Source organism: Symphalangus syndactylus, chromosome 24 (genome assembly GCF_028878055.3).
Source record: "Symphalangus syndactylus isolate Jambi chromosome 24, NHGRI_mSymSyn1-v2.1_pri, whole genome shotgun sequence".
NCBI lineage: Eukaryota > Metazoa > Chordata > Mammalia > Primates > Hylobatidae > Symphalangus > Symphalangus syndactylus.
Window position 1 is genome coordinate 23,610,090 of NC_072446.2, and position 27,720 is coordinate 23,637,809.

General features: G+C 46.5%; 1 protein-coding gene across 3 annotated transcripts in view; it reads right to left on the minus strand.

Annotated features, from left to right (window-relative positions):
- Positions 1–11,686, minus strand: part of ARFGEF2 (ADP ribosylation factor guanine nucleotide exchange factor 2) — a 116,706-nt gene extending 105,020 nt beyond the window's left edge. The window contains exon 1 of one of the 3 annotated variants that reach the window (XM_055265516.2): positions 11,345–11,686. In XM_055265516.2, coding sequence (XP_055121491.1) covers positions 11,345–11,465 — 121 coding nt within the window. In that variant the 5' untranslated portion in view covers positions 11,466–11,686. The remainder of the gene's footprint in view (positions 1–11,344) is intronic. The other 2 variants (XM_055265515.2, XM_063633308.1) reach the window with 2 other exon arrangements.
- Positions 11,687–27,720: the final 16,034 nt, after the last annotated feature.

A 27,720-nucleotide genomic window follows, 5' to 3' on the forward strand; every position in this document is an offset into this window, starting at 1 on the left:
ACTCAACGATGACAGAAGGAGGACGGTGCAGGAAGAGGGGCATACGGCACAGCATATCTGCTCTACTTTATTGCTCCACATCTTAACAGGCGTTGCCTTCCAAACTGCCAATGGGGTAACTAGCAACAATTTCCAGGCTGGAAGTGAGGGAGACTGGAGCAGGGTGGGGCAGCTGCAGCTGAAAAGACGCTCTGTCTTTGCGGGAAATCCTTTCTGGATGTTACCGCTCGGGTCACACACCTCCATTCACCAGCACCTCTGACACTGGCTCGCATTCTCTCTTCCACTCCCAAGGCAAGTCCAACAATCACCATCACCAACCTCAAACCCAGCACTGCCCAACAATCCCATCTAGCCAATGCCCCCAGATCCCACAGTAACCGTTCCACACTCCTCAGACATCTATCTGTCGCAGGCTTCCCCCACAGAAACCAACGCTGCCCCCAAATTCCTTTAGCACCCAGTCACCTGCCACATCCTCCTCCACTCCAAGCCAGCCTGGTGAGGCTGGTCACACTGACTCTTCTCCCTATATGGAACTGGGGCACTTCCAGCTCCTTCCTCTTCTCTCCTTCCAGCTGACCCTCTCAACTGCTCCCAGTAGAACCTGTCTTTGTCCTGTCAAACCTTGAGATGGCCAACCTCTCGGCTTTCCTTTTTCCTCATTTTCCAGGGTAGATCCCATTAGCAGGACTATTATCAGATGACACGCAATCAATAGCCTGGACTCTCTCTGACCTTTAGTCTTAACTTCTGGCAAAATCTCAAACTTAGATTATACTAGCGTCCCCTTTTCACCTGTCTCCACCTAAGCAGACCTCTGACAACAGGGCAGGTTGGCAGGCCTACAGAGCCCGAATTACCCACCACGAATGAAACCTGAAATGCTGCCCAGTAATTTGGTCACCTCTCACTCTCCACGATGGCTACTGCACATTTCTCCACTCTCAACGGCCCATCTCTCCCCTCCCAATCATCGCTGTTCTGCTGCCGTCCTCTTTACTCACAGCCAATGGAGTGGCCTCCTACTTCACTCAGAAATTAGAGGTGGGCACAAGGAGACTCCCTCAGCTTGCTGTTAGCAAACCCACAACTTGACCCACTTCGGGCCTACTCTCTGCTCTCTCCTGCTATAAGGGAGTGGGTGTCCAACCCCTCCACCTCTGTCATCTCCCATCCCTATCCGCCTTCTCAGGAACTTCACACTATCTATAATATCTAGAACCTGATCCCTTCTTACCACACTAGGCCACCACCATCACCCTAGGCCAAGCAACCGTTATCTCCCACCTGGGCCATCACAATGGTCTTGTAACTGGTCTCCATGCTTCAGCAATTATCCTCCCTTCCACCCCACAGCTTTTCTCAACAGCAGCCAGAGGGATGCCCTCAAAATGTAACTCAGATCACAACACTCCTTTGCTCAAAATGCTCCAGTAGCTTTTCATCCCACTCCGCCTAAAATTAAAACTCTCGATCTTGGCCTCCAAACCTCTACGTGATCTGGCCCCTGCTATCCCTCTGCTCTCGCCTTCCACCACCCTGGCCCTGGCCTACTTGCTCGAACACACCAAGCACATTTCTGCCCCAGGACCTTTGCATGAGCTATTCCTGCTCCTGGGAATGCCCTCGCTCCCCCCAGATATCTCCATGGCTCACCCCTTCACTTCCTTCAGATCCCTGCTCTGATGTCCTCTTCAGGGGACTTCCTCACTACCTAATACTGCCACACCCTTGTCGCCCTGTATCTCCTTACCTGCTTTGTTCTCTCACTTTACTGATTCATTTTTCTAGTCTTTTTTCATAGTATTTATCACCCTTGACGTATTACATATCAGTTCATTTATTATCTGCCTTCCCCAGTAGAACATAAACTCATGACAACAGACACTTTGCCTGTTCTGTTCACTGCTGAATTCCCAAGTACTGAGAATTCTTCAGCACAGAGTGGCAGGCACTCAACATTTGTTGAAAAAATGAAACACTGTCCTTTCTTCTTTCTGCATTGTCAAACCTCTCCTTGAACTGGCTCCCTCCCCAATGACATTTAAACAAGTTCAAGTCTCTTCTACCTTAAAAAAAAGAAAAAACAAAATACTTTTAACATCCACATCTCCCTCCTCCCACAGCCAACCTTCGGGAAAGAGTTGTCTATGTTCACCGTCTGTTTCCTCACCTCCCACGCCAGTCTGGCTTTCACCTCCATCATGCCACCAAAACAGCTCGAGCTAAGGCCACCAATGACCCACATGCCTCTAAATCTGAAGGGCATTTTTCCAATCTTTACCTGACTTGACCTCTCTGTAGCATTTCACCTTACTGACCTCACTCTCAAATTTTCTCGACTTCGGGCTTCATAACCACATATTTTCCTCATCTTTCCTCCGCTTCTTGCCCATCTCTGCTCTATTTCGTCTGCAGACTCAGCCTCCTCTGCCCAGCCAGAAAAGGCCTGGAGGGTTCTCAGACCCAGGCCTCCTGCCTCTCCCTCTGTATACCATCTCACCAGGCTTCCCATTCCCACCTAGACTCTGCTGACTCCCAAATTCCTATCTTAAGCCCAGGCCTCTCTTATGAACATCAGGCTCATACAACTGGCCACTTCCCATTTCACATGTCCAGCTGAATGCTCAAAGGCAGACCAAACTCCACACATCCAAATCCCAACTCAGATCAACTTCCTCCCTCCACCCCTCCATGTAGTCCTCTTCCCACATTCCCATCTGGATGGGCAGCATCCACCCAGCTGGGTGAGTCAGAAATCGGAGAGTCAAGCTTATCAATCCTCTTTCCCATGCTCTTACTCGCTCCATCACAAGGTTTTGTTGGTTTCATCTTCTAACCAGGTTGGAAATTCATTTTCTTTGCTCTATTTCTACTGTCACCACTAGTCCAGGCCACCAATATCTCTCACCTGAACAATGGTAACTGCCTGCGATGGTTTGAATGTCCCTACCAAAACTCTGCTGCAAATTAATTGCCACTGTGATGGTGTAAGAGTGGAGCCTTTAAGAAGCGATTAGGTCACGGGGGCTCTGCCCTCATGAATGGACTAATACGTTACTGCATGAGTGGGCTCCTGATAAAAGGATGAGTTCAACCCCCATTTCCTCTCTCGCCTTCCGCCATAGGATGACCCTGGCCAGATGCTAGTGCCATGCTCTTGGACTGTGAGCCAAATAAACTTCTGTTCTTTATAAATCGCCCAGTGAGTAGCATTCTGTTAAAGCAGCACAAAATGGACTAAGACAGTCTCTTCATTGGTTCCTTGGCAATCCTTCTGGTCTTCCCCTAAGATGTTCTGAACACAGTGGTCCAAATGATTTTTCCAAAATAATACACCTGGTCATTCTATCACCTGCTTCCTGGTTTAAAACTCTTCAGTGTCATCTCACTGCCTTTGACCTAAAAAATAAAACTCCTAGCCATGACCTCCAGGCCTTGCATGTTGGGGTCTTGGCCTACATCTCCCACTCCATCTCCACTCTCTTTGCTCAAGTACAATGTTCCAACCACACACTGGCCTCTTTCAGTTTCCCCAACAACTGTTTTCCTCTCTGCCACAGAGCCTTCACTCAGGTTGTTCCCTCTGCTGAAATGCCTCCTGCCCCCAACTACTTAATTCTCACTCATCATTAATTCTCACTGAATAAGTGAGACTTCCTCAGGGAAGTCTTCCCTCACCCCTCTGTTCATTGCCCTTGCAGAACCAGGTTTCTCTCCTTCAGTACTTCTCTCGGGTTGTTATTATGACCTAGAGGGCATATCCTCTGAACAATACCCATCTACCCCATTCAACTGCAGACTCCTTCAGAACACAGTCCTTGTTTGTTTTGATCCCTCTGCATCATGACACCAGGGGTGACACCCAAATAAATATCTTCTGAATAAATGTTGGACCTGGTTTAGTCAACAGGCAAAAGGGCTATATTCAGAACAACAAATATACACTGACCACTCCCTAGGACGGAAGGAAAACTTAAGAATTTTGTGTCCTAGCACAAGAAGGCTGTTCTCCTCACAAAGGTATAAAACCTAATAAAATATCAAGCCAGAAGGCTTGTTTACACCCAAGACACTAAACAGAAATGAGCTCACTGGAAGATTTCAGAAATGAATCAGCAAACGCAAAACTATTTTTTCTAGGATAACCTTGCTGGAAAGAAAGTCAAGTATTTTCCTGGCAGGCCCCCTAGGCCTGGTGAAACTGGCGAGAGCTAAACACAGCTCTGAGCTATTTATATAGGATACTCCATGTTCTTGCTGATTAAGTACACATTTTCACAAGTTCACTCTTTTTCATGAAGAATGGTCTTACTGTTTTCCCTAGCACTGCTTTCAGACTCTCCCCTGAGATTTACAAGTACAGGATAGAACTCTAAATTCATTCCATTCAACCACTGCTTTACTCATGTTGGAGACTTACAAAAAGATCTATAAATCAACTAATAGGGGAGGCAGAGAAAGGCAAGCATTCAGTTCCTTTTCCTTTAAAGACTGCAACACCGGCTGGGCGCGGTGGCTCACACCTGTAATCCCAGCACTTTAGAAAGCCGAGGCGGGCAGATCACGAGGTCAGGAGATTGAAACCATCCTGGCTAACACGGTGAAACCCCGTCTCTACTAAAAATACAAAAAATTAGCACGGTGTGGTGGCGGGCGCCTGTGGTCCCAGCTACTCGGGAGGCTGAGGCAGGAGAATGGCATGAACCCAGGAGGCGGAGCTTGCAGTGAGCCGAGGTCGCGCCACTGCACTCCAGCCTGGGTGACAGAGCAAGACTCTGGCTCGAAAAAAAGATTGCAACACCAATGCCTCTGAATTTCAGCAGGTCATCTGTTAGGTGCCAGGTACTGTGCCAGTTACTTGCTGCACTAGTTCATTTAACCTTCGCAATAATCCTGTGACAAAGGTATTATTATCTTTATCACCTTGGGAAACTGCAGCCCAAAGAGGGATCACTGGACTATCAACAAGCAAATCAAAGTTTCAAACTCTCAATCAACTCTCTGCCAATCCTACATATAAACGCTTTTCAAAAATCAACAATAATCCAGTTTTTTGATGCTGCTTCCAGACAGATAACCTCCTCCTGAAGAATCCATAGTGGTTTTCAACAAAAAGTAATCTTCCAGGGTCCTGAGTCCTGTTATTTCTCAAGATTTTTATGATACATAGCACTTATAAACAAAATGTCTAATCAAAACACTAGAATTTTCTAAAATTAAAGGCTTTATTCTGCATTTCAATTTAAAGTCTTATTTGTTATGTCAATTTATTTATTTATTTTTTAATTTTTTTTTTTTTTTTTTTTTTTTTGAGACGGAGTCTCGCTCTGTTGCCCAGGCTGGAGTGCAGTGGCGCCATCTTGGCTCACTGCAACGTCCACCTCCTGGATTCAAGCGATTCTCCTGCCTCAGCCTCCCAAGTAGCTGGGATTATAGGTGTGCGCCACCACGCCCAGCTAATTTTTGGATTTTAGTACAGATGGGGTTTCGCCATTTTGGCCAGGCTAGTATTGAACCCCTAGCCTCAACTGATCCGCCCGCCTTGACCTCCCAAAGTGCTGAGATTACAGGCGTGAGCCACCATGCCCGGCCATGTTACGTCAATTTAGAGATGTTTTTTATATTTTTCAAATTTCACAGTAATCCTCATGATGAGAATGGTTTTTCTGAACACATCAAAATTAGAATAACAGGATCACATGGAAGAAAAAGCAATTTATGTATCATATGGACACACAGATGTCCATATGATAAATGCCCATTTGTATGTCTTATACACATTCATATACAACTAAGATTTAGGAATATACTTCCTTAACTGGATCCCTTAACAATCTTTAAAGTCTTTTCTACCTTTAAATAAACAAACAACTCCCAGGAGCCACTCCTTCCTCCTCTTTACAACGCAACCAAACTGTGGGAGAGTAGACTATGCTCACCATCTGTTTCCTCACCTCCCACGCCTCAACCCATGCCAGTGTGGCTTTCACCTCCATCACAGCATCAAAAAAGCTCAAGCTAAGGTCACCAATGACCCATCCACATCCTAAATCTCGTATATTAAACAGAGGAGCAAATCTAAGAATGGATGTTATGATCTATGTGAAGCTACATCATGTGCTGCAGCTATGTTTCCCCACCCAGCTGTGTGGATATGGATGGGCAAGTTGCTCTCTTCCTTAGCCTTGGTCTCCCATTGCCTGCTGTACCCAAAGAAATGAATCACAATCCAGAATTAATAACAGGTCACAACTCCAGAATTAATAAGAAGGAGTTTACTGCTGATGAAGAGATATCATCAATTAGAAAAACTGATTTAACTCCAGCCTGGACAACAGAGAAACCCCGTCTCTACTAAAAATAGAAAAATTAGCCAGGTGGGTGGTACGCCTCTGTAGTCCTAGCTACTTGGGAGGCTGAAATGGGAGGATCACCTGAGCCAGGGATGGAGAGGTTGCAGTGACCTGAGATCGCACTCCACCACTGCACCCCAGCCTGGGCCACAGAGCAAGATCCTGTCTCAAAAAAAAAAAAAAAAAAACTGAATAACTCAAATGAAGCTTATGTGTAACCAGCTCTTTACTCTCATTTCCTTCTTTCCATTAGCCCCTAATTAAAGTAAACCTAGTATATATGTAGTAAAAACCTGAAGAAAAGAGCTGTGATCTTTTTGACTCAAGGCTTTCAAATATATCTCAAAATTCAGCTATAGAACATACGGTCTCTTTCCTGAAACTCCACTGCGGTATACTGATTGTTTTAAAGACTCGACTGAGTATTTTATACATAACAACTTTCATACGGAGAAGCAAGAAAACATAGTAGTAATAGTTAAGATCTTGGATTATGGAGCCAGATTGCCTGTTTATACCCTGGTTCCATCACTTACTGAGTTACCCTGGCCAACTTAACTTCTCTGGGGCTCAGTGGGAACGATGATAATAGTGAGAACTAAATTGCATGAAAAGCCCAAGTTACTGTGCCCGGAACTCAGAAATGCTTAGTACATAGTAGATATCACACAGATATAATACAGCATGTGATCTTTAAAAGTCACTCAATTTCATATGAAAATATGTATGTTTACTATTCTTTTTAAATTTTCTTGACAATGGCTGAGAATAATGACAACTAGTAATTATAGAGCACTTAGCCATTACTTAGCACTTTTGTGTGAGGGTCTCACTCTGTTGCCTCGGCTGGAGTGCCATGGCATGATCTCAACTCACTGCAACCTCCATTTCCTGGGTTCAAGTCATCCTCCCACCTCGGCCTCCCAAGTAGCTGAGACTACAGGCATGCACTACCACACCCAGTTAATTTTTATATTTTTTTTTTTTAGAGATGGGGTATTGCCATGTTGCACAGGCTGGTCTCAAACTCCTGGGCTCAAGCAATCCGCCCACCTTGGCCTCCTAAAGTGCTGGAATTACAGGCATGAGCCACAGTGCCCAGCCATAGATAAATTTTTCCATATCGAATTTTAAATAGATTATCCTATTAAGCCTCCAAACTTCATATAGTTTAAGAACAGAAATATAACTTAAAGAGACATCATGGCAGAAGATGAGTCTTAAATAAGACAATCATAAAAGGGAGGTTTAAGAATGTAATTAGGCCGGGCGCGGTGGCTCACGCTTGTAATCCCAGCACTTTGGGAGGCCGAGGTGGGCGGATCACGAGGTCAGGAGATCGAGACCACGGTGAAACCCCGTCTCTACTAAAAATACAAAAAAAAATTAGCCGGGTGTGGTGGCGGGCGCCTGTAGTCCCAGCTACTCGGAGAGGCTGAGGCAGGAGAATGGCGTGAACCCGGGAGGCGGAGCTTGCAGTGAGCCGAGATTGCGCCACTGCACTCCAGCCTGGGCGACAGAGCGAGACTCCGTCTCAAAAAAAAAAAAAAAAAAAAAAAAAGAATGTAATTATATTCTCCAACAGAGGGCTGAAAGGTTGAAGATTATTAATATATATCAAAGTTTCATTAACAAGGTAAAGAGCAACAGTGTCCTTGGGGTGATGAATACTCTCACAGGCTCTCTTGATTTCTCCAGATAAAGGCTGGAAGGACACTATCCCCTAATTGGGCAGTCCCTATTTATGTTTTTGGTATATAGTGCAGACGAATCATTGAGATTACTCCAAATCTGCTCCATCGTGATTATCACAATTTTTACAAGGGACAACCCCTGTCTTCATTGAGTTTAGGAAGTTAATACACCAACACAGCCTTTCAGTCATGTAATTACATTCTTATTTATTGCATCTACAAACCAAATAGAGCAGTAAGTCATTCCTGAACGAGGAACTAAGGTTAAGAACATCAAACCAGAGTAATTACAGCTTCTGTGGTTTGTCACAGCTTAAAATAATAATAAAAAAAAATAGTAATAGCAGCATGCATTTACTGAGCACCTACTACACGCCAAGTTTTTTGTACATGTCAAGTAACTTAATCTTTACAATAATCCTACGAGGAAGGTATAAGATTAAGTAACTTGTCCAAGATCACAAACGTAGCAAGTGGAAGGCAGAAGGTTTGAACACAGAAGTCTAGAGTCCCAAAGAATACACTCCTAGCTAACATCTACACTATACAGCCCCTGCAGCCCTGATCCTCTCCTCTAATATGCTACAGTTGGTGGAATCATATCACAGAAGCTGTTTCATGTAAATGCTCTTTATCATCCAAGCATTTCAACTTTGAGCCATCATTTACAGTTCCTCTTATCACAATCAACAACAATCTATACATGGTAATCTCTAAAATACCACATAGCTGCTCCTTATACACTGGCTTGTTTCAGCTATTTTTTTTTTTTTTTTTTTTTTTTTTTTTGAGACAGAGTCTCGCTTTGTCGCCCAGGCTGGAGTGCAGTGGCACAATCTTGGCTCACCGCAAGCTCCACCTCCTGGGTTCATGCCATTCTCCTGCCTCAGCCTCCCGAGTAGCTGGGACTACAGGCGCCCGCCACCACGCCCAGCTAATTTTTTTTTTGTTATTTTTAGTAGAGACGGGGTTTCACCGTGTTAGCCAGGATGGTTTCGATCTCCTGACCTCGTAATCTGCCTGCCTTGGCCTCCTAAAGTGCTGGGATTACAGGCGTGTGCCACCGCGCCCGGCCCCAAATTTCTCTTCTTAAACGGGACTACTGGACACAAGACTGGGCCCTGAGAGGCAGAGTGAAATATCACCAGGCGTTCTGCTGTGTTCAACTCTAAGTAAAAGCAGTCATTTCTATTTAACAGCGATGACACACAATTATTCTCTTAAAAAAGATGGTCACTTAACATTATGCATACGTTCCCTTATGATAGTTCCTATTATGCCATTGGCACAACTCCAATTTGTGATTCATATAACCTGTAGTCAAATTACTTCCTATCTAGGTCATTTTTTACAATTCACTACTAAAAACTGAAAACATGCATTCCACAACTTATGTTAGGAAAACTTGAACTTCTGAACAAAGATATGATCCGAAAATATCTATTAAATTCTCAGCGTTAATGGCCCTTTATGACCCAGATGAAAATTTTGTAAGTAGGTTCCAATAATGTGATGCACACTTTGGTGAAAATTTTATGTTAAGAAGTTTTCTGAAGAGAACATAAAAACTTTTCTGCCAAATAACTATTCTGAAACCTCCACAACAATATCGAGAAGAGTCCAGGCAGATTTCAACGTGGAGTTATAAATACCAGGCTCTTGCCTAACTAACAAACTGCTTTGCAGTGCTTATCCCACATTGCTGATAAAACAATACCCAACAGCCTTGGTTATTGGAGTAGAAAAGCTTTAAAAATCTACATCTCAGTAAATTCCTTCCACTGATCCTGAATTTCACGGACTAGCAACTGTTTCCACATTATCTAGACTACCACCTCTGCATCAATAGTTGGCCCCTAGGGGAGTCTCAGGCCCCTCTGAGAATCTGATGAAAGCCAGGGACCTTTTTCCCAGGGAAGTGCAAAGTTCACCAGCCTATTTCTAAATGCCAAAAGAACACTACTCTATACTTTGTAGCAAATGAAGGGAGAAAGGTGATAACAATCTCAAACTCTGTGACTAAAAATCAAACTTTCCATTTGCTCAATTTGTTAGGAAAAACAGGTCTTTACAGATTCCAAACCAAAGACGTTGGGACAGTGAATTAGCTTGAAGACAGCTCTGATCAAATGTATGGATTCTCCCACCAAGAACTCTCTTCTGAAACTCCATATGGTGGATGGTTCTTGCCTTTCAGTACTCAGCTCAAATGTCACCCTCTCGGAAAAGATTACTTTCCTGACCACCTGATTACTTTTCCTCTCGTAAAAGATTACTTTCCTGACCATGGAAAGCAGTCCTCAAGACCTCTTTATCACATTTTGCTCTTTTATTTTCAAAATAGTATTTATCACTATTCCAAAATACCTCATCTATTTTCTTATTTAATTATTTTGTCTCCTCTATTCGAGTATAAGCTCCATAGGGGTAAGGACCATGTCCGTCTTGTTCCCCACTGAATTCCCAGTACCTGGTATGCAGTGCGCACTTGATAAATATTTGTTAAATGATTAAAACTGAAAGATAGGATAGTGATTTTGGTGTCAATTACCAAGCCTTTATTAGTCAGAATTCTCTCTCTTTCCATAATCTGAGGGTCCATTCAATCAGCAAATATTTATTGAGCACCTACTGTGCGCCAGGCACTGTTGCAAGCGCAAGGGATACAGCAGTGAATAAGTCAGGCAAGTATCTTTGCTCTAAAGACCTTGTATTTTAGTGGACTGCTAGGAATAAGCAGATGTCTTGCTCACTACAATGCCTGGGAGATCCAGAACACCTTCTACAATCCTTCCTTGAGGGAAAGAGCTATGGGAGACCCCCAAACGAAAGGAAAACATTCTCCAACGGGCACTTCCAAACCAAGAATCAGGGGTTTCCCTAAACCAGTTGGACGGCTCTTCCTACGTGCTCTGTTCACCTAGGGGAACCCCAATCAGCAGAGCTCAGGTAACGAAAAAACTTGAGGCAAGGGCTACTGTTTCTAGGACTTGGAGGTGGTGAGGGGAAGAACCAGGAAACAGGGCGACATTAGGAATCGTGACAAAAGCCCTGAGCGGGAACCCTGAGGAACAAGCTCTGGTTGTCACCAACTTGCTAGGTGACCTTGGGCCAGTCCCGAGCTGCCCGGGCAACATTTCCCCCGGGGATATAATGAGGAGGAGACCGGGAGGGTGGAATTCAGTATCGGGGGAAAGCGGAGGCCAGGAGGCCGGGCCAAGGCCGAGTAGGACAGGGCAACGGCCGACGTGCTGAGGCCAGCGCGAGGCCGGGCGGGAGCGGCTCACCCACCGAGCGCCACCTGGCAGGCCCTGCGCAGCTGGGAGTGCTGGGGCCGCTTCACCTCCTTGTCGGCTAGGATCTTCTCCAGGGCCCGGGACACGAACATGCTCTTGGTCTGGCTCTCCTGCATGGCCCCGGCCCGGCGGGGGTTGCGGGCGGGCGGCGTGAGCGAGATGGCAAGCTAAGCTGCGGGCCCGGCGTCCCGGCCGGCACCGGCCGCGTCCGTCCGCGCCGCCCCGTCAGGAAGCGACACCTCGGCCCCACGGCGCCGCCATGTTGGAGCGCGTCACATGACCACGTAACTGGCGAGGCGGGTACGGCCGCTTAGCGTCCGTAGGCCCCGTGACCCCCAGCGGGGCGGAGCCTACTCCTGGGGGCGGAGCGGAGTCAGGTGGGCGAGAGACAGAAGGCGAGGGTAGAGGGAGGAAGAAGAGAAGGGGAGGGGAGTCGGCATGGGCGAAGAGTATAGGGGACGTGGGGGCTAAAGAAAGGTGAAAGGGAGGAGAGGTGGTGATGGAGATGAGAGGAGAAAAGCGCAGGGTAACGGGAGATGAAGGGGAGCACGAGAATGGAGATGATGTGGGTAAGAGGAGATGAGGAGGAGGAAAGGAAGGGGAACGAGAGGATTGGCAAAAAAGAACGGTGACAAGAAGAGATGATAAAGGGGCAAGAGGAGAAGGCGAATAGGAAAGAAAAGAAATGAGGGAGCGAAGACTGGAAGCTGGTGAATGAATGAGGTGATCGGGAGTAAGAGGCGTCAGAAGGAAGGAGGAAGGGGATGAGAAGGCGGCGGCGAAGGGGAAGGGGGGAGGCCCGGCGCGGCGGCTCACGCCTCTAATCCCAGCGCTTCCGGAGGCCAAGGCTGGAGCATCGCTTGAGCCCAGGAGTTCGAGACCAGCCTGGGCAACATAGGGAGACCCTTTCTCTACAAAATAAAAAATAAAACAGTTAGCCAGGCCCGGTGGCGCTGCTTGTGGTCCCAGCTACTGATGAGGCTGAGGTGGGAGGATCGCTTGAGCCTCGGAGGTTGAGGCCGCAGTGAGCTGTGATGGCACCACTGCACTCCAGTCTGGGCCACAGAAGGAGACCCTGTCTCAAAAAGAAAAAAAAAAAAAAGGAGGTGAGGTAGTTATGGAGGAGATGAGGTGTGTGGGAAGAGGTGAGAGGGAGGCACAAAGGTAAAAGAAAAAGTGAGGAGAAAAACAGGAGGGAGAGGGGAAGTGAAAAGGAAAGAGGTAGAAATGAGAGGAGGGGAAAGAGTAGGAGAAAGGGTGAAGGGAGAGGAGGTAGGAAGGGGAGCTGTCAGAGGAAGAGCAGAAAAGAAAGAAAAAGATGAGAGTAACAGAAGTTAGGAAAACAGGAAAGAGATGGAAAAAGGAATGGTGTAGGAAGGAGGTGAAGGGGAAGGAGGTGAGGAAGAATGGAAAGAACATGCTGGGAGAAGACGAAATGGAAGGGGTGGAGGGAGAGGGGAGGTGAAAGGAAGACAGAGAGGGAGAGAGAAAAGGTATGTTTATGTCTATTCTCCACAAGCAGGGTTTCACCACGGCCACTGGCAAGATACACACATCTATATGACCCTCCTGTCACAGCAGCAGTGACCATGCAATTCAGTTAACTTCTGTTTATTAAGTGTCGTGGCTGTGCATAGTACACCAGGAAGCACTGACCTCCCTCTGGAGTTTATCCTATTATAAACCTGTGAACCCTCACAGTGCAGTGAACTGGACCTGGGCTTTGGGAGTCAGGCGAAGAAACCCAGGTGGCCAGTGTCACATAGCCTGCAAATGAGTGTTGGGGGACAGATACTCTGGCCCCAAGGCAGCTTCCACTCCATTCCACAATGATGCTATCACAGCAACCATTAGTGGTGTCCCCTGGACCCCTTCCCCCAAGGGCAGCCACGGGCTTATGCAAAGACAGTTGTCTTCCTTGGAAACCTCAGAGGCACAGACATCCCAGGCAGGCATGCTCCAGTGCTCAGGTCTCAGCTCAGCCATCTCTGGGAAGCCTTCCCTGACCTGTCTCAAGTAGCCCCCTCTCTCCCTAGCTGATATTTTCCACAGCACTTTCTTTTTTTCTTTTTTTTTTTTTTGAGACAGAGTCTAGCTCTGTGCCCCAGGCTGGAGTGCAGTGGCACCATCTCGGCTCACTGCAAGCTCCGCCTCCTGGGTTCACGCCATTCTCCTGCCTCAGCCTCCCTAGTAGCTGGGACTACAGGCGCCCGCCACCACGCCCTGCTAATTTTTTTGTATTTTTAGTAGAGACAGGGTTTCACTATGTTGGCCAGGATGGTCTCGAACTCCTGACCTCGTGATCCGCCCACCTCGGCCTCCCAAAGTGCTAAGATTACAGTCTTGAGCCACCGCGCCCAGCCTTCCACGGCACTTTCTGAGCTTTTGTGCGTGTTGACTATTTGTTGTCTCACTAAAGCACGGTTGCAGAAGGGCAGGCCATATCCCCAGGGCCTGGTCCACAGTTACGTTGAATGTTTCATGGGCTTACATTCTGTAAGTTCCACTGCTTGTAATGTGATTTCGCAGTCACTCCCAGCAAGAGGTAGAGTTTGTTTCTCCACCAGCCTGAACCTGGACTAGCCTTGTGACTGGTCTTGACCAATAGAATGTGACAGAAAAGAGGCTGCACAAGTCCCAGAGCATCAACAGTCCTGGGTCACTTCTTCCTTTGCTGCCTGGGAATGCTGCATGACACTCAGAAGCAGCCCCGGGCAGGTCAGTGGCTCATGCCTGTGATTCTAACACTGGGAGGCTGAGGCAGGAGGATCACTTGAGCCCAGGAGTTCGAGACCAGCCTGGGCAACATATCAAGACCCTGATGCTACAAAAATTTAAAAAATTATCCAGGAGTGGTGATGCCTGCCTGTAGTCCCAGCTACTTGGAGGGCTGATGTGGGAAGATTGCTTGAGCCCAGGAGATGGAGGCTGTAGTGAGCCATGACTGCCCCTCTGCTCTCCAGCCTGGGAGACAGAGCAAGACTCTGTCTCAAACAACAACAATAACAACAACAAAATAGTAGCAGCCCCAGAAGAAAGAGCAGGTGGATAGGGAGCCCAGTCGTTGCAGCTCTCCCACCTGACCCACCAGCTGAATACAGCAGCACAAGTGACTAGTGAGACCAGCAGAAAAACTGCCCAGCCAAGCCACAGAATAGCAGAAAACAACAAATCATTACTTTACGCCACTACATTTTGGGGTCGTGCTTGTTACACAGCAATAGATCACTGAGACACACCTCAATTCTTATGTGTTGAATGAATGAATGAATGAAATTCTCAAAAGAGTACAGTGCAGTCTGCTGAGTAACACGTTTTGAGCCCACCCCACTGCCCCCAACACACACACACAGCAAGACCAGACTATGTCACTCCCCTGCCGAAAATCCAACAGAGGCTCCCTATTGCCATTGGAATTGAGTCCAAGATCAGTATAATACTGTGGCCAACAAGGTGTGATAGAGGCCCTGCCATTTTCTCTGACCTCATCTCCTTCCTCCTTTTCTTCAGGACTCTGGCCACTCTGGGCTCCTTTTTGTTCCCATCAAGGGCTTGGCTTACATGTTTCTGTCCCTCTTAATCAGTGCTTCTCAATGAAGGCAGTACCACCCCCAAAGGCATTTTGAAATTTTGTTGAGGGGATATTTTTGTTGTTGTAAGAGAGGGAGCAGGAATGCTAGATAACATCCTGCAGAGAGCTAAACAATCCTATATAACAAACAATTCAATGTATGCCACATGGCCGGACACGCCTGGAGATGAAAAACTTATTGATAATGATCTGAGCCTACAATCTAAATCTGTTTTACATATAAAATATTTTTTTCTGTAGTTTTTTTGTTTGTTTTTTGTTTTTGTTTTTGTTTTTGAGATGGAGTCTCACACTGTTGCCTAGGCTGAAGTGCAGTGGCGTGATCTCCACTCACTGCAACCTCCACCTCCCAGGTTCAAGCGATTCTCCTGCCTCAGCCTCCTGAGTAGGTGGGATTACAGGCACCTGCCACCACACCTGGCTAATTTTTTGTGTGTTTTTAGTAGAGACGAGGTTTCACTGTGTTGACCAGGCTGGTCTCCAACTCCTGACCTCAGTGATCTGCCTACCTTGGCCTCCCAAAGTGCTGGGATTACAGGCGTGAGCCACCACGCCCGGCCCTTGTGTAGATTTAATATCACCACATTTTCCAGAAATGCAATTCAAGGGACATGTATATGTATATGATATATACATATGTATTTTGAGACAAGGTTTCACTCCATCACCCAGAGTGGAGTGCAGTGGTGTGATCATAGCTCACTGCAGCCTCGACCTCCTGGGCTCATGTGATCCTCTCACCTCAGTCTCCTGGGTAGCTAGGATTACAGGAGCATGCAACACCATGCCCAGCTAATTTGAAAAAATATTTTTGTAGAGATGGGGGTCTCCCTATGTTGTCTCTGCTGGTCTGGAACTTCTGGCTCAAGCGATCCTCCCACCTTTGCCTCCCAAAGTGCTGAGATTACAGATGTGTGCCACCATGCCCAGCTAATTTTACAGTTTTTTTTTTTTGAGGCAGAGTCTCACTCTGTTGCCCAGGCTGGAGTGCAGTGGTGTGATCATGGCTCACTGCAGCCTCCAGCTGTTGGGCTCAAATGATCCTCCAAATTCAGCCTCCAGAGTAGCTGGGACTACAGGTGTGTGCCACCGTACCTGACTAATTGTTAAATATTTTTGTGGAGATAGAGTCTCCCTGTGTTGCCCAGGTTGGTCTCAAACTCCTGGTCTCAAGCGATCCTCCTACCTCCACCTTCCAAAGTGCTGGGATTACAGGAGTAAGCCACCACACCTGGTCAGAAAAATGTATTTTGTCTGGAACTTCACATCATTTACCACTTCAAAGCCACGTTGCTGTCATTTACACCAGCTATGGTATCTGATTTGCTACTAGGGCACTCCAATCAGCCTGCATATATAGCTGTGGCAATTCCAGGGGATCCTACTTTTAGGTTCCAGCATCCGCCTGCTTCATTACACCTTCTAGTGTAATTGTATCTGAGCATTTATCTATTGAAATAAAATTTGCAAATTATACATTGCATTCCTTTTGTTTCACCTTCATAGTCTTATTAAAACTATGTGTGTAGGAAGATTTTATTACCTATGAATTTCATTTCAGAACAGCTAACAAAGGCCTTGCAGTTATAAAAGGGGGTGTGTAGTATCTGCTAGGGTTGGAAAGCACTGATGGCTGCCCCCTTCCCACCTCTCTGCTCTCAGCTCGATGTCACCCACAAGGTCACCAACCTCCCAATTTTATCCCTCCTACCTCCACTACTTGCTTCCATATCATCTTTTGTTAGTTGCACTGAACTGAATTTGAAATGATGGTGTTTATTTATCTGCATATTAGTTATCTGTTGCTGCATGATAAATGACCTGACACTTAGTAGCTTAAAAGTAAACATTTCTTATCTCACAGATTCTGTGGGTCAGGAATTTGGGAGCAGCATGGGTGTTTCTGGATCAGGATCTGTCGTGAGATTGCTGTTGAGCTGTCATCTGGGGCTGCGGTCAGATGAGGCTCAACTGGGGCTGGAGGATCAACTTCCAAAGAGGCTCCCTCTCATGGGACAGAGGCCTCAGTTCACTCCTCTCGGTAGAGCTGCTTGCATGTGCTCATGCTGTGGTATCTCCTGTTTCCCAGAGTGAGTGACCCAAGAGAAAATGAGAGAAAGAGAGAGAGAGGGAGAAAAAGGGAAAGAGACTGAAGGAAGCAGAAGCAATTTTTTTTTGTTTGTTTTTTGAGATGGAGTCTTGCTCTGTCGCCCAGACTGGAGTGCAGTGGCACGATCTTGGCTCACTGCAACCTACTCATCCCAGGTTCAAGTGATTCTCCTGCCTCAGCCTCCCAAGTAGCTGAGACTACAGGCTCGCACCCCCACGCCCAGATAATTTTTGGTAAAGATAGGGTTTCACCATGTTGGCCAGGATGGTCTCAATCTCTTGACCTCGTGATCCACCCACCTTGGCCTCCCAAAGTGCTGGGATTACAGGCATGAACCACCGCGCCTAGCCAGCAGACGCAATTTTTATGACCAGTTCCAAAGTGGCCCACCATGCAGTCTGACCAGGAGTGCTGTTTTGGTGACTCAAATACCATGGTAGGCATAAATATGGGTGATGTGGTCTTAAAATGGTGAACAGTATTTGGTAAAGTTCCAGGCAAAATGCAATTTTCCTTTACACATAGTTGTGTGAGAAGTGAGTGGCTAAGTCCAGCCCACACTCAAGGGGAGAATTATTAGGCTCCACCTTTAAAGGAAAGTTGGGTTTCCACAATGTGTTTGCTGACTTATCATCATGTCTTCCACAGGCAGAATGTGAATTCCATGAAGGCAGAGACATTGTCTTTTTCATAGCTCTATGCCCAGAACACATAGTAGAAGCTTAATAACTGTTTGTGGAATGAATGAATGAATGGAAGTGGCTTGAGTAGAGTTTACGGATTTAATACTAAATCAGCAGTTATTTGGAGGACCACTTGTTTCTATATGGTAGGCACAATAATGGTCTTTAAAGATACCACAGTTGCTGGCTCACGCCTGTAATCCCAGCACTTTGGGAGGCCAAGGCGGGCAGATCACTTGAGGTCAGGAGTTGGAGACCAGCCTGGCCAACATAGCAAAACCCTGTCTCTACTAAAAATACAAAAATTAGTGGGGTGTGGTGGCACATGCCTGTAATCCCAGCTACTCAGGAGGCTGAGGCAGGAGAATCGCTTGAACCCTGGAGGCGGAGGTTGCAGCGAGCCAAGATCACACCACTGCACTCCAGCCTGGGTGACAGAGTGAGACTCTGACTCAAAAAAAAAAAAAAAAAAAAGACGAAAGAGAAAGAGGGAGAGAGAGAGAGAGGAAGAGAAAAGGAGAAAGAAAGAAAGGAAAGGAAATGAAAGGAAAGGAAGGAAGGAAGGAAAGAAGGAAGGAAGGAAAGAAGGAAGAAAGAAAGAGAGAAAGAGAGAGAAAGAAAGGAAGGAAGGAAAGAAGGAGAGAAAGAAAGAAGGAAGAAGGAAAGAAAGAGAAAGAGAGAGAAAGGAAGGAAGGAGAGAGAAAGAAGGAAGAAGGAAAGAGAGAGAGAGAGAAAGAAAGAAAGAAAGAAAGAAAGAAAGAAAGAAAGAAAGAAAGAATTGATGGATAAAGAACTCTACGATGCAGAGATACAAGAGCCAGTAGTGGCTAACACTACTTCTCTGGTGCTTCCTATAGGCCAGGGACTGTTCTGAGTGCTTTGCTTAAATTAGCTCATTGAATCCTTACAAAATCCCCAATATTTTCCCCATTTAATAGAAGAGAAAACTGAGGTTTCTTTTTTTTTTTTTTTTTTTTTTTTTGAGACGGAGTCTCACTCTGTTGCCCAGGCTGGAGTGCAGTGGCTCAATCTCGGCTCACTGCAAGCTCCGCCTCCCGGGTTCATGCCATTCTCCTGCCTCAGCCTCTCCGACTAGCTGGGACTACAGGCGCCCGCCACCACGCCCGGCTAATTTTTTCTTTGTATTTTTAGTAGAGACGGGGTTTCACCGTGCTCTCGATCTCCTGACCTCGTGATCCGCCCGCCTCAGCCTCCCAAAGTGCTGGGATTACAAGCGTGAGCCACCGCGCCCGGCCGGTTTCTTGTACAAGGTTACATGGCTGGTTCACACGAGAGCTGGGATTTGGGTCCAGGGTATTAGGCTCCAGCAGCTGAACTGGTAATACTGGATGCTGTAATTTAAGACGTGACAACTTAGTATAGCACAAAGTGACCCTCAGGTGAATAGGCAAAGAAAAACTGGAGTTTAGAAGACCACGCAGAAGAGCTGTGAGTTGGGTGTTGAAGGATGCTTTGGCCTAAAATAGACAGGAGGAGGAGAGGGTGATATTTCCTCTGATCTAATCACCGTGTAATTCTTCAGCCATGTCCTTGGCCTTGGGGACACTGCAGTGGGCAAAATGCCCAAGCCTTTACCCTCATCAAGCTTAATTTGTAGCGTGGGAATCAGATAATAAACACATAAACAAACATGGGGGTGGTTAAAGCCTTATTGTGTCATATTTTCAGTTTTTATGAGGAATTAGTTGTTGTGGCTGTTTTGAAATAAAGTCCACAAATTCGTTGACACTCTTCCCATTGAAAGGTGAGCTCTACATCCCCTCCCCTTGAAACTGGTTGGGCTTTGGAGAGTGTTGCTAACAGAACATGACAGAAGCGATGCTAGGTAGGCAGGGCCCAGTGGCTCGCACCTGTAATCTTAGTGGTTTACACCTGTAATCCAGTGGTTTTGGAGGCGGAGGTGGGACTGTTGCTTGAGCCCAGGAGTTTGAGGTCTCGGAGAGCTCTGTCATCCACTGCACTCCAGCTTGGGTGACAGAGCAGACCCAAACATAAAAAAGAAAAGAAAAAAGAAAAAAAGAAAAAAGGCCGGGCATGGTGGCTCACGCTTATAATCCCAGCACTTTGGGAGGCCGAGGTGGGCAGATCGCCTGAGGCCAGGAGTTGGAGACCAGACTGGCCAACATGGTGAAACTCTGTCTCTACTAAAAATACAAAAATTAGCTGGGCGTGGTGGCATATGCCTGTAATCCCAGCTACTCCAGAGGCTGAGGCAGGAGAATTGCTTGACCCGGGAGGTGGAGGTTGCAGTGAGCCGAGATCACACCATTGCACTCTAACTCGGGTGACGGAATGAGATTCCGTCTCAGGAAAAAAGAAAAAAGAAAAAGAAAAAGGCAAGTTTAGACAGTTAAGGGCACAGGCCTCAGGGACTGCCTGAGTGTGAGGATGAGGGACAGTAGGTGTCTAGTGTGACCCCCACATTTCTTACTTGGGGAACAATGGGTGGTCAGGCCATTTACTAAGACAGAGAACAAGGAAAAGCCAGTTTCAGAAGAAGCATGTTAAAGATTATAACTCCAAGATTACACCTTCCAATAAACATCCCTCTTAAGCAATGCTAGCTTCTGCAACACCTCTTAGAATATCTGACTTTTTTCATAAAAAGGAAAACTTTTGCACCCCCGCCAATGCAATTTCTATATTGGCCACCAGAGAGCACCAATGCTCGAGAAGTTCAGCTAGACTCACCACCTGGTCCTGTTTTACTCTTCAGAAAAAAAAAAAAAAAAGCGAGGGGAAAGATTTTGGCTCCATCATCTTGTCTCAGAATCATTCTCATGAGCTTCCCTGGCACCGGGATGAAATCTGATAGCTATGTCATGTGTGAAAAAGGTTTGGTTATTGGCTCCCTCAGTGCTAATCAGGAAAAAATCTCCTCCCTCACCACAATTTTCCATGTGTGCCTGAGCCCACCTCGTGAAGTCCAGGAGAGTTTCCTGATTTATTTTGCATTGCTAGCCTTAGGCAAAACCCAGCACATTTTGCTTCTGATACATTTCCACTGCTGCCTCGTTTTCCCCACTGTCACCCGTGACCTCTGTGCTTCCCTCTCATTGCTGTGCTTCCAGCCCCAGGAACTTGCTCCTTCAGTTGCCTGACAGGAAAGCACACAGGGTAGTTCCTTCCTAGAAGGAAGCACCTAGGTGCCTTGCTTTTTCCTTTAAGAGCACCCCCTTGGCTGGGTGTGGTGGCGCACACCTTTAATCTCAGCGCTTTGGGAGGCCAAAATGGGAGGATTACTTGAGGCCAGGTGCTTGAAACCAGCCTGGGCAACATGGTGAGACCTGTCTGTACAAAAAAAAAAAATTAAAGAAATTAGCCAGTATCTGCCCCCTCCACTCCCAGCTCCCCTCCATACTGCATTTTCACACACATCCCCTTGACTACAACTTAGTCATATGTAGTCTTTTTTTTTTTTTTTTTGAGACAGAGTCTAGCTCTGTGGCCCAGGCTGGAGTACCATGGTGCGATCTCGGCTCACTGCAAGCTCTGCCTCCCGGCTCCATGCCATTCTCATGCCTCAGCCTCCCGAGTATCTGGGACTACAGGCGCCCGCCACCACACCCGCCTAATTTTTTGTATTTTTAGTAGAGACGGGGTTTCACCTTGTTAGCCAGGATGGCCTCTATCTCCTGACCTTGTGATCCGCCCGCCTCGACCTCCCAAAGTGCTGGGATTACAGGCGTGAGCCGCTGCGCCCGGCCAGTCACGTGTAGTCTTAATTCCAGGCAACCATGAGCCTAACTAAGGTAGAAAGGGAGAAAAGCCACGGTGTACTCCTCTCAGCCTTTGCCATAGTAGTCTATACTTTATAAGGGCCTTTCTCTCTTTTCTTCAAACTTCAACTCAACCACTACCTTCTGAGGCCCTGATAGGGGCTCAGCGAGGCATTTTGCACAAAGAATCTCAAGTAGTTCTTACAGCTATATGTGCACTTCAGGGGATATTGGCTCTATTTTTGTTTCCTTCACGTCTGTATTTCTGGAGCCTACATAAGTGCCTGGTATATAATTGCTATTCACTTAATGTTTGTGGTTATTGTTTTTTGTTGAATTTTATCATTAGAAAATTGCAGTTCAGAGAAGGGTGCCCAAAGACCCTGAGCTCAAACATGGGTCTTCTGATTGCTAATCTTCTGCTCCTCCTGATCTGCTGGTTAACTTGGCATCACCATCAAGTAAACCAAATAACATGTATCTATCAGTGCACATGCATTGATGTTTGGTAACAACACCCCTTCATTATTCTCAGGAACCACCTCACTCCCATTCTTGGACTTTGTGGTTTCGGGGATGCTGACCCCACCCTCCAGCTGCAGGGATTGGATGCATAACCCAGTATCTTGTCTTGCCACAGTAATTGGCTCAGAAACAGGCATGTGTTCCAAGCTGGACCAATGAGAATCCTGCCTGGGACTTCAGCTGGAAATATTGAGAAAGAGGACTTTCTGCTGAAGTTGGTAAACTTGAAGGGTATAGGTTTGTTGATGCTGAAACCATTGTCTGTCACCTTAGTGGGAGAGCTTGCCTAAGCATGAGGTCAACACAGAGGAAAGAAGAGCTAGAGATGGAGACATACCGACAACAGCATTGCAGCTGCTGGATCAAACTGTACCTGAAGCCAAACATCCCCTGGAGTTTTCAGTTACATAAGCCAATAAATTCCCTTCTTCTGCTTAAACAATTGAGGCTGGGTTTTCTGTCACTTGCAATCAAAAGAGTCCTGACTAATACATCTATCAAACACATTTATCTTTATATTCAGGAGATATACTCCATGTACAGCAAAGAGTTGATTATTGTGATGTCCAAGAGCATGAACTAGGAAACCAAATCTCATATGGAGCCATCAGAGACTAATTAGAGAAGCAGAAATCCCACTAGGTATTCAAATAGAAGGAATATAATACAAGGAATTGGTCACACAGATGATAGAAGTGAGAAGCCAAATGGCATGTTAGACAACTCAGTGCTAAACCACAGCAGGAAGATTCTGCCATCTTTGTTGGGGGAGGGGCAGAGAACAGTTGGTGCTGCCATGCTGTGAAGTTGAAGCTGGGCCACCTGGCGGGAGACAGAATCCTGATAGCCTGCCCAGCCAGAGCCAGGATCACCAAAGGACAGACTGTACAGCTGGATCTGCAGCCACAGATGAGGCACAGCAGCTACTGATGATGCTTTGGAGGCACAGAGAGAGACAGCGAGAGAAAATATCCCGGATTCTCCCCTTCTTTCACCCTTTGGTCTACTGTGAGTGGCTCTCAACTAGCCAAACCCACCCAGAAACCAGTGAGATTATATATGTACCACAATCCCTCCCAGAGTCCTGGCATGTAAGAGGCCCTTCCTTGGGAGGTATTGGTTGAATGTGAATGTGAAGAAAATAAAGATGTTTACAGTTTCTTCATCTATGTAGGGAGGATGAGGGTAAAAGCACTATGTGGGATGGGCTATGGGAGGAGGGGAGCTGATGCATGAAAGCATGAGCACAGCCACTGGCATCTAGTAAATGCTCAAGAAATGCCCTGGCTAGGTACAGGGGCTCACACCTGTAATCCCAGGGCTTTGGGAGGCTGAGGCAGGAGGATGGATTGAGGCTAGGAGTTCGAGACCACCCTGGGCAACGTAGCGAGACCCTCATCTCTACAAAATTTTTTTTAAAAAATTAGCTGGGCATGGTGGCACATGCTTGTAGTCTCAGCTACTCAGGAGGGTGAAGCAGGAGGATCGTTTGAACCCAGGAGGTCGAGGGTGCAGTGAGCCATGATTGCACTACTGCACTCCAGCCTGGGTGACAAAGTGAGACTCTGTCTCTAAAAGTAAAGAGAGAAAGAGAAAAGGAAGGAAGGAAGGAAGGAAGGAAGGAAGGAAGGAAAGAAGGAAGAAGGAAGGCAGGCACGCAGGCAGGCAATCCTCACAGCCACCATATGAAGTAGTATTACTATCATTGTTATCCCAATTTGACCAGGAAGGCTTAATTAGATTTAAAGCTGTAGTTCTCAACTGGGCATGATTTTGTGCCACTGGGGACAATTGGCAATGTCTGGAGACTTTTTTTTAGTTGTCACAACTTGGGGGGAGGAGCTGCTCCTGGCATCTAGTGGGTAGAGACTGTGCACACTTCTAAACATCCTACAATACCCAGGACAGTCCCCACTGCAAAGAGCGATCTGGCTCTCACTGTCCATAGAGCCATGGCTGAGAAGCTGTGCTTCAGAGACTTGCTCCAAGCCTGAGGCTCACAAGGGGCTCAAGCCAGCCAGATCTGTCCATGTCCCAGGCCACATTCTTTTCAGTGCCCTGTACCACTGCACACACCAGCACCTTGTTTTCCCAGCAAGGTGTGTCATCCCCAGCAGGTGGGTGTCTTCCCTGGGGAGAGCCCAGCACACTTCACAGCTGCAGCTGAATAAAGCTTGAGTTTCCTTTGCCCCTTCAAGTCCCTTCTTCTTCTCACCCAACTGCAGATACTGCTTTCAATTCCCAACTGGTTTTTGGGAAGCACTTCTCCTCTTCTTCTTCTTCTTCTTCTTCTTCTTCTTCTTCTTCTTCTTCTTCTTCTTCTTCTTCTTCCTCCTCTTCCTCTTCTTCTTCCTTCTCCTCTTTCTCCTTCTCATTCTCCTCCTTCTCCTTCCTCTTCCTCTTCTTCTTCTTTCTTCTTCCTTCACTTTCTTCTCCTTCTTCTCCTCCTTCACCTTCTCCTCCTTCTCTTTCTCCTTCTCCTTCTCTTCTTCTTCTTCTTTTGAGACACAGTTTCACTGTCACCCAGGCTGGAGTGCAGTGGCATGATCTCGGCTCACTGCAACCTCCACCTCCTAGGTAATTCTCCTGCCTCAGCCTTCTGAATAGCTGGGATTACAGCCAAGTGCTACCACGCCTGGCTAATTTTTGTATTTTTAGTAGAGATGGGGTTTCTTCACGTTGGCCAGGCTGGTCTCGAACTCCTGACCTCAAGTGATCCACCCACCTCAGCCTCCCAAAGTGCTGGGATTACAAGCATGAGCCACCGCACCTGGCCACATTTCTTTTTATTTATAGAATCTCAAGTTTGTTGGGAAGGGCCTATCCAAGTGGCTTAGCCAGCCAGGCCCTCTGCAGGGAGCTTTGAAGATGCCATCTCAATTAATCCTTGCAACAACCCTGCAAGGCTGGTGCTGTTATTCCCTGCCGTTTACAGAGGTGGAGACAGAGGCTCACAAAATTAAGTGAATTCCCGCAGGCACACAGCTAGGAAGTGCTTGAGCTGGGACTCGACCCTAGGGCTATGTGGTTGCAAAGGCTGGAGTCAACATCACCTTGCCAAGGACCCTTCCAAACTCTCTTGAACACTTCCAGGAGATGGAGAACCAACCAACAAGAACGATCTATTTCTCCCTTGCTGGCCACCAGACCAATAACAAGAGTCAGTTTCCCGCACAGCCCAACTGGTAGATATTCTGGGATGCTGAGGGATTTGGCACCAAAGGGGCTGCAGAATTGGTGTCATAAGTGCTGACGGGAGTTTGAGATTATGGAGGGAACGGATCCAGAAAGTTTCAGACTGAGGGGTAGGAGTGCAGGGAGGAAATATGGTATTGGATAAGGGAGAGTTTATCATTCAGGAGCACTGTCCTGGGATACAGGCTCAAACACCCTAGCATTTCCCCAGGAGATGATGCTCACATGCTCCCAGGAGGGCAGCTTGGAAAAACGCTGGTGCAGACCAAGTGTGGTAGAAATGTCAGGTCCGCCCCTGAAGCCCATGGAGGAAGGAAGCAAAGACCTAGAGAGGCAGGCCTGCAAGAGTGAAGTGAAAAAACCCACCCGGCAAGTCCATTCTGTCAAAGAGCCCAGAAGATGCTCTATTTACCAAACCCACATGTGTGGGTGACAATTTCAGGAGTGGGAGCTGGCCTCTGTAGACCAGGGCTAATGATGGGAGATGCTGCTACTGGCCTGGGCTGGGCTCCCAGATAGGAAAAGGAGTGCTAAGTTTGGCTGAGACAAAAGGTGGTTCCTTCCCTGGCATGGGGCACGGTGCCACCCAGACAAAGTTGGGAATTGTTAGCAAAGAAGAAGGCAATGACTGTTGGATAGTTGGCCAATGAGAACTTCTTCAGTACTATTTTTTTCCTGGATGTTTTTGCAAGCACAAGTGGCAACATACAGTGCATACGGCTCTACCACTTGGTTTTACACCCCAAAATTAATAGCATGATCTACCTTAAAAATAAACCCTGTAGCTTCTACTTCATAGAATGACTACACTGTAGTTTATTGATCAGTTCCCTTTTTGAGGGGCATTTAGGGTGTTTCCAACTTACTGCCATTCAGAGCAAAGTTTTGATAAATATCCTCATGCACATGTGTACATGTTTCTCTGGGGCAGACAAAAGTGAAATAGCTCAGTCAGTGGGTGTGTACAATTTCAGTTTAATAGAGATCCTGAATTTCCCTCCAAAAAGGCTATATCAGTTTATAATCCCATTTCCTTACACTCTTCCCAATCCTTGATAACATCACACTTCCAAATGCGTATTTCATAACCAGTGAGGCTGAAGTTTTTTTCACATGTTTACTGACCATCTGTTTTTCCTCTTTGGTGAACTGCCCATTTCTGTCCTTTGCCTGCTGTTGTATTGGGTAGTTTGTCTTTTTAAAAATGAATCTGTAGGAGTTCTTTATATATTTTGAGCACCAATCTTTTGCCTGTATAAACTACAAATATTTTCTCCCGTCCTGTCACTTGCTTTTCAACTTGGTTTCTGATTTTTCTTCTTGTTGTTGTTGAGGTGATGTATACTTATAAAACTTCTAACAGCAATTCTTGGCATATAGTTAGCATTCAACAAGTAGTGGGGTGACAATAGCTAGTGTGTATTAAAGGCTTCCCCCATGCAAAGCAGGGCCAGGACTAGGGTGAAGCAAGCCAGGCAAAATTTAAGGGAGCGTTAATAAACTTGGTAATTAAGATAAAGTATTTGTAATGGAATATTTACCAAAATCGAAATGAATACAAAAATCCATGACGAACAAAATGGCACTTTTTTTTTTTTTTTTTTTAGACAGGATATTGCTCTGTTGCCCAGGCTGGAGTGTGGTGGTGCAATCTCGGCTCACTTCAACCTCTGGGCTCAAGAGATCCTCCCACCTCAACCTCCCAAGTAGTTGAGATTACAAGCATGTGCCACCATGCTTGGCTAGTGTTTTTTTTTTTTTTTTTTTTGAGATGGAGTCTCGCTCTGTCGCCAGGCTGGAGTGCAGTACTACGATCTTGGCTCACTGCAACCTCCACCTCCCAGGTTCAAGCAATTCTCCTACCTCAGCCTCCCGAGTAGCTGAGCGCACCACCACGGGCAGCTAATTTTTGTATTTTTTTTAGTAGCGATGGGGTTTCACTATGTTGTCCAGGCTGGTCTCAAACTCCTGGACTCGAGCTATCCACCTGCCTTAGCCTCCCAAACTGTTGGATTACAGTGTTGTATGGTTTGACTTTGTCCCCACCCAAATCTCAACTTGAATTGTATCTCCCAGAATTCCCACGTATTGTGGGAGGGACCCAGAGGGAGGTAATTGAATCATGGGGGCCAGTCTTTCCCGTGCTATTCTCGTGATAGTGAATAAGTCTCACGAGATCTGATGGGTTTATCAGGGGTTTCTGCTTTTGCTGCTTTTCTCATTCTTTCTTGCAGCCACCATGTGAGAAGTGCTTTTCGCCCTGCACCATGATTGTGAGAAATTCCCAGACATGTGGAACTGTAAGTCCAATTAAACCTCTTTTTGTTCCCAGTTTCGGGTGTCTTTATCAGCAGTGTGAAAACAAACTAATACAACAGGTGTGACCCATAGTGCTTGGCCCAAAATACCAACATTTTACTATTTATTTATTTATTTAATTTATTTTTTTTGAGACGGAATCTCACTCTGTCGCCGAGGCTAGAGTGCGGCGGCGTGATCTCGGCTCACTGCAAGCTCCGCCTTCTG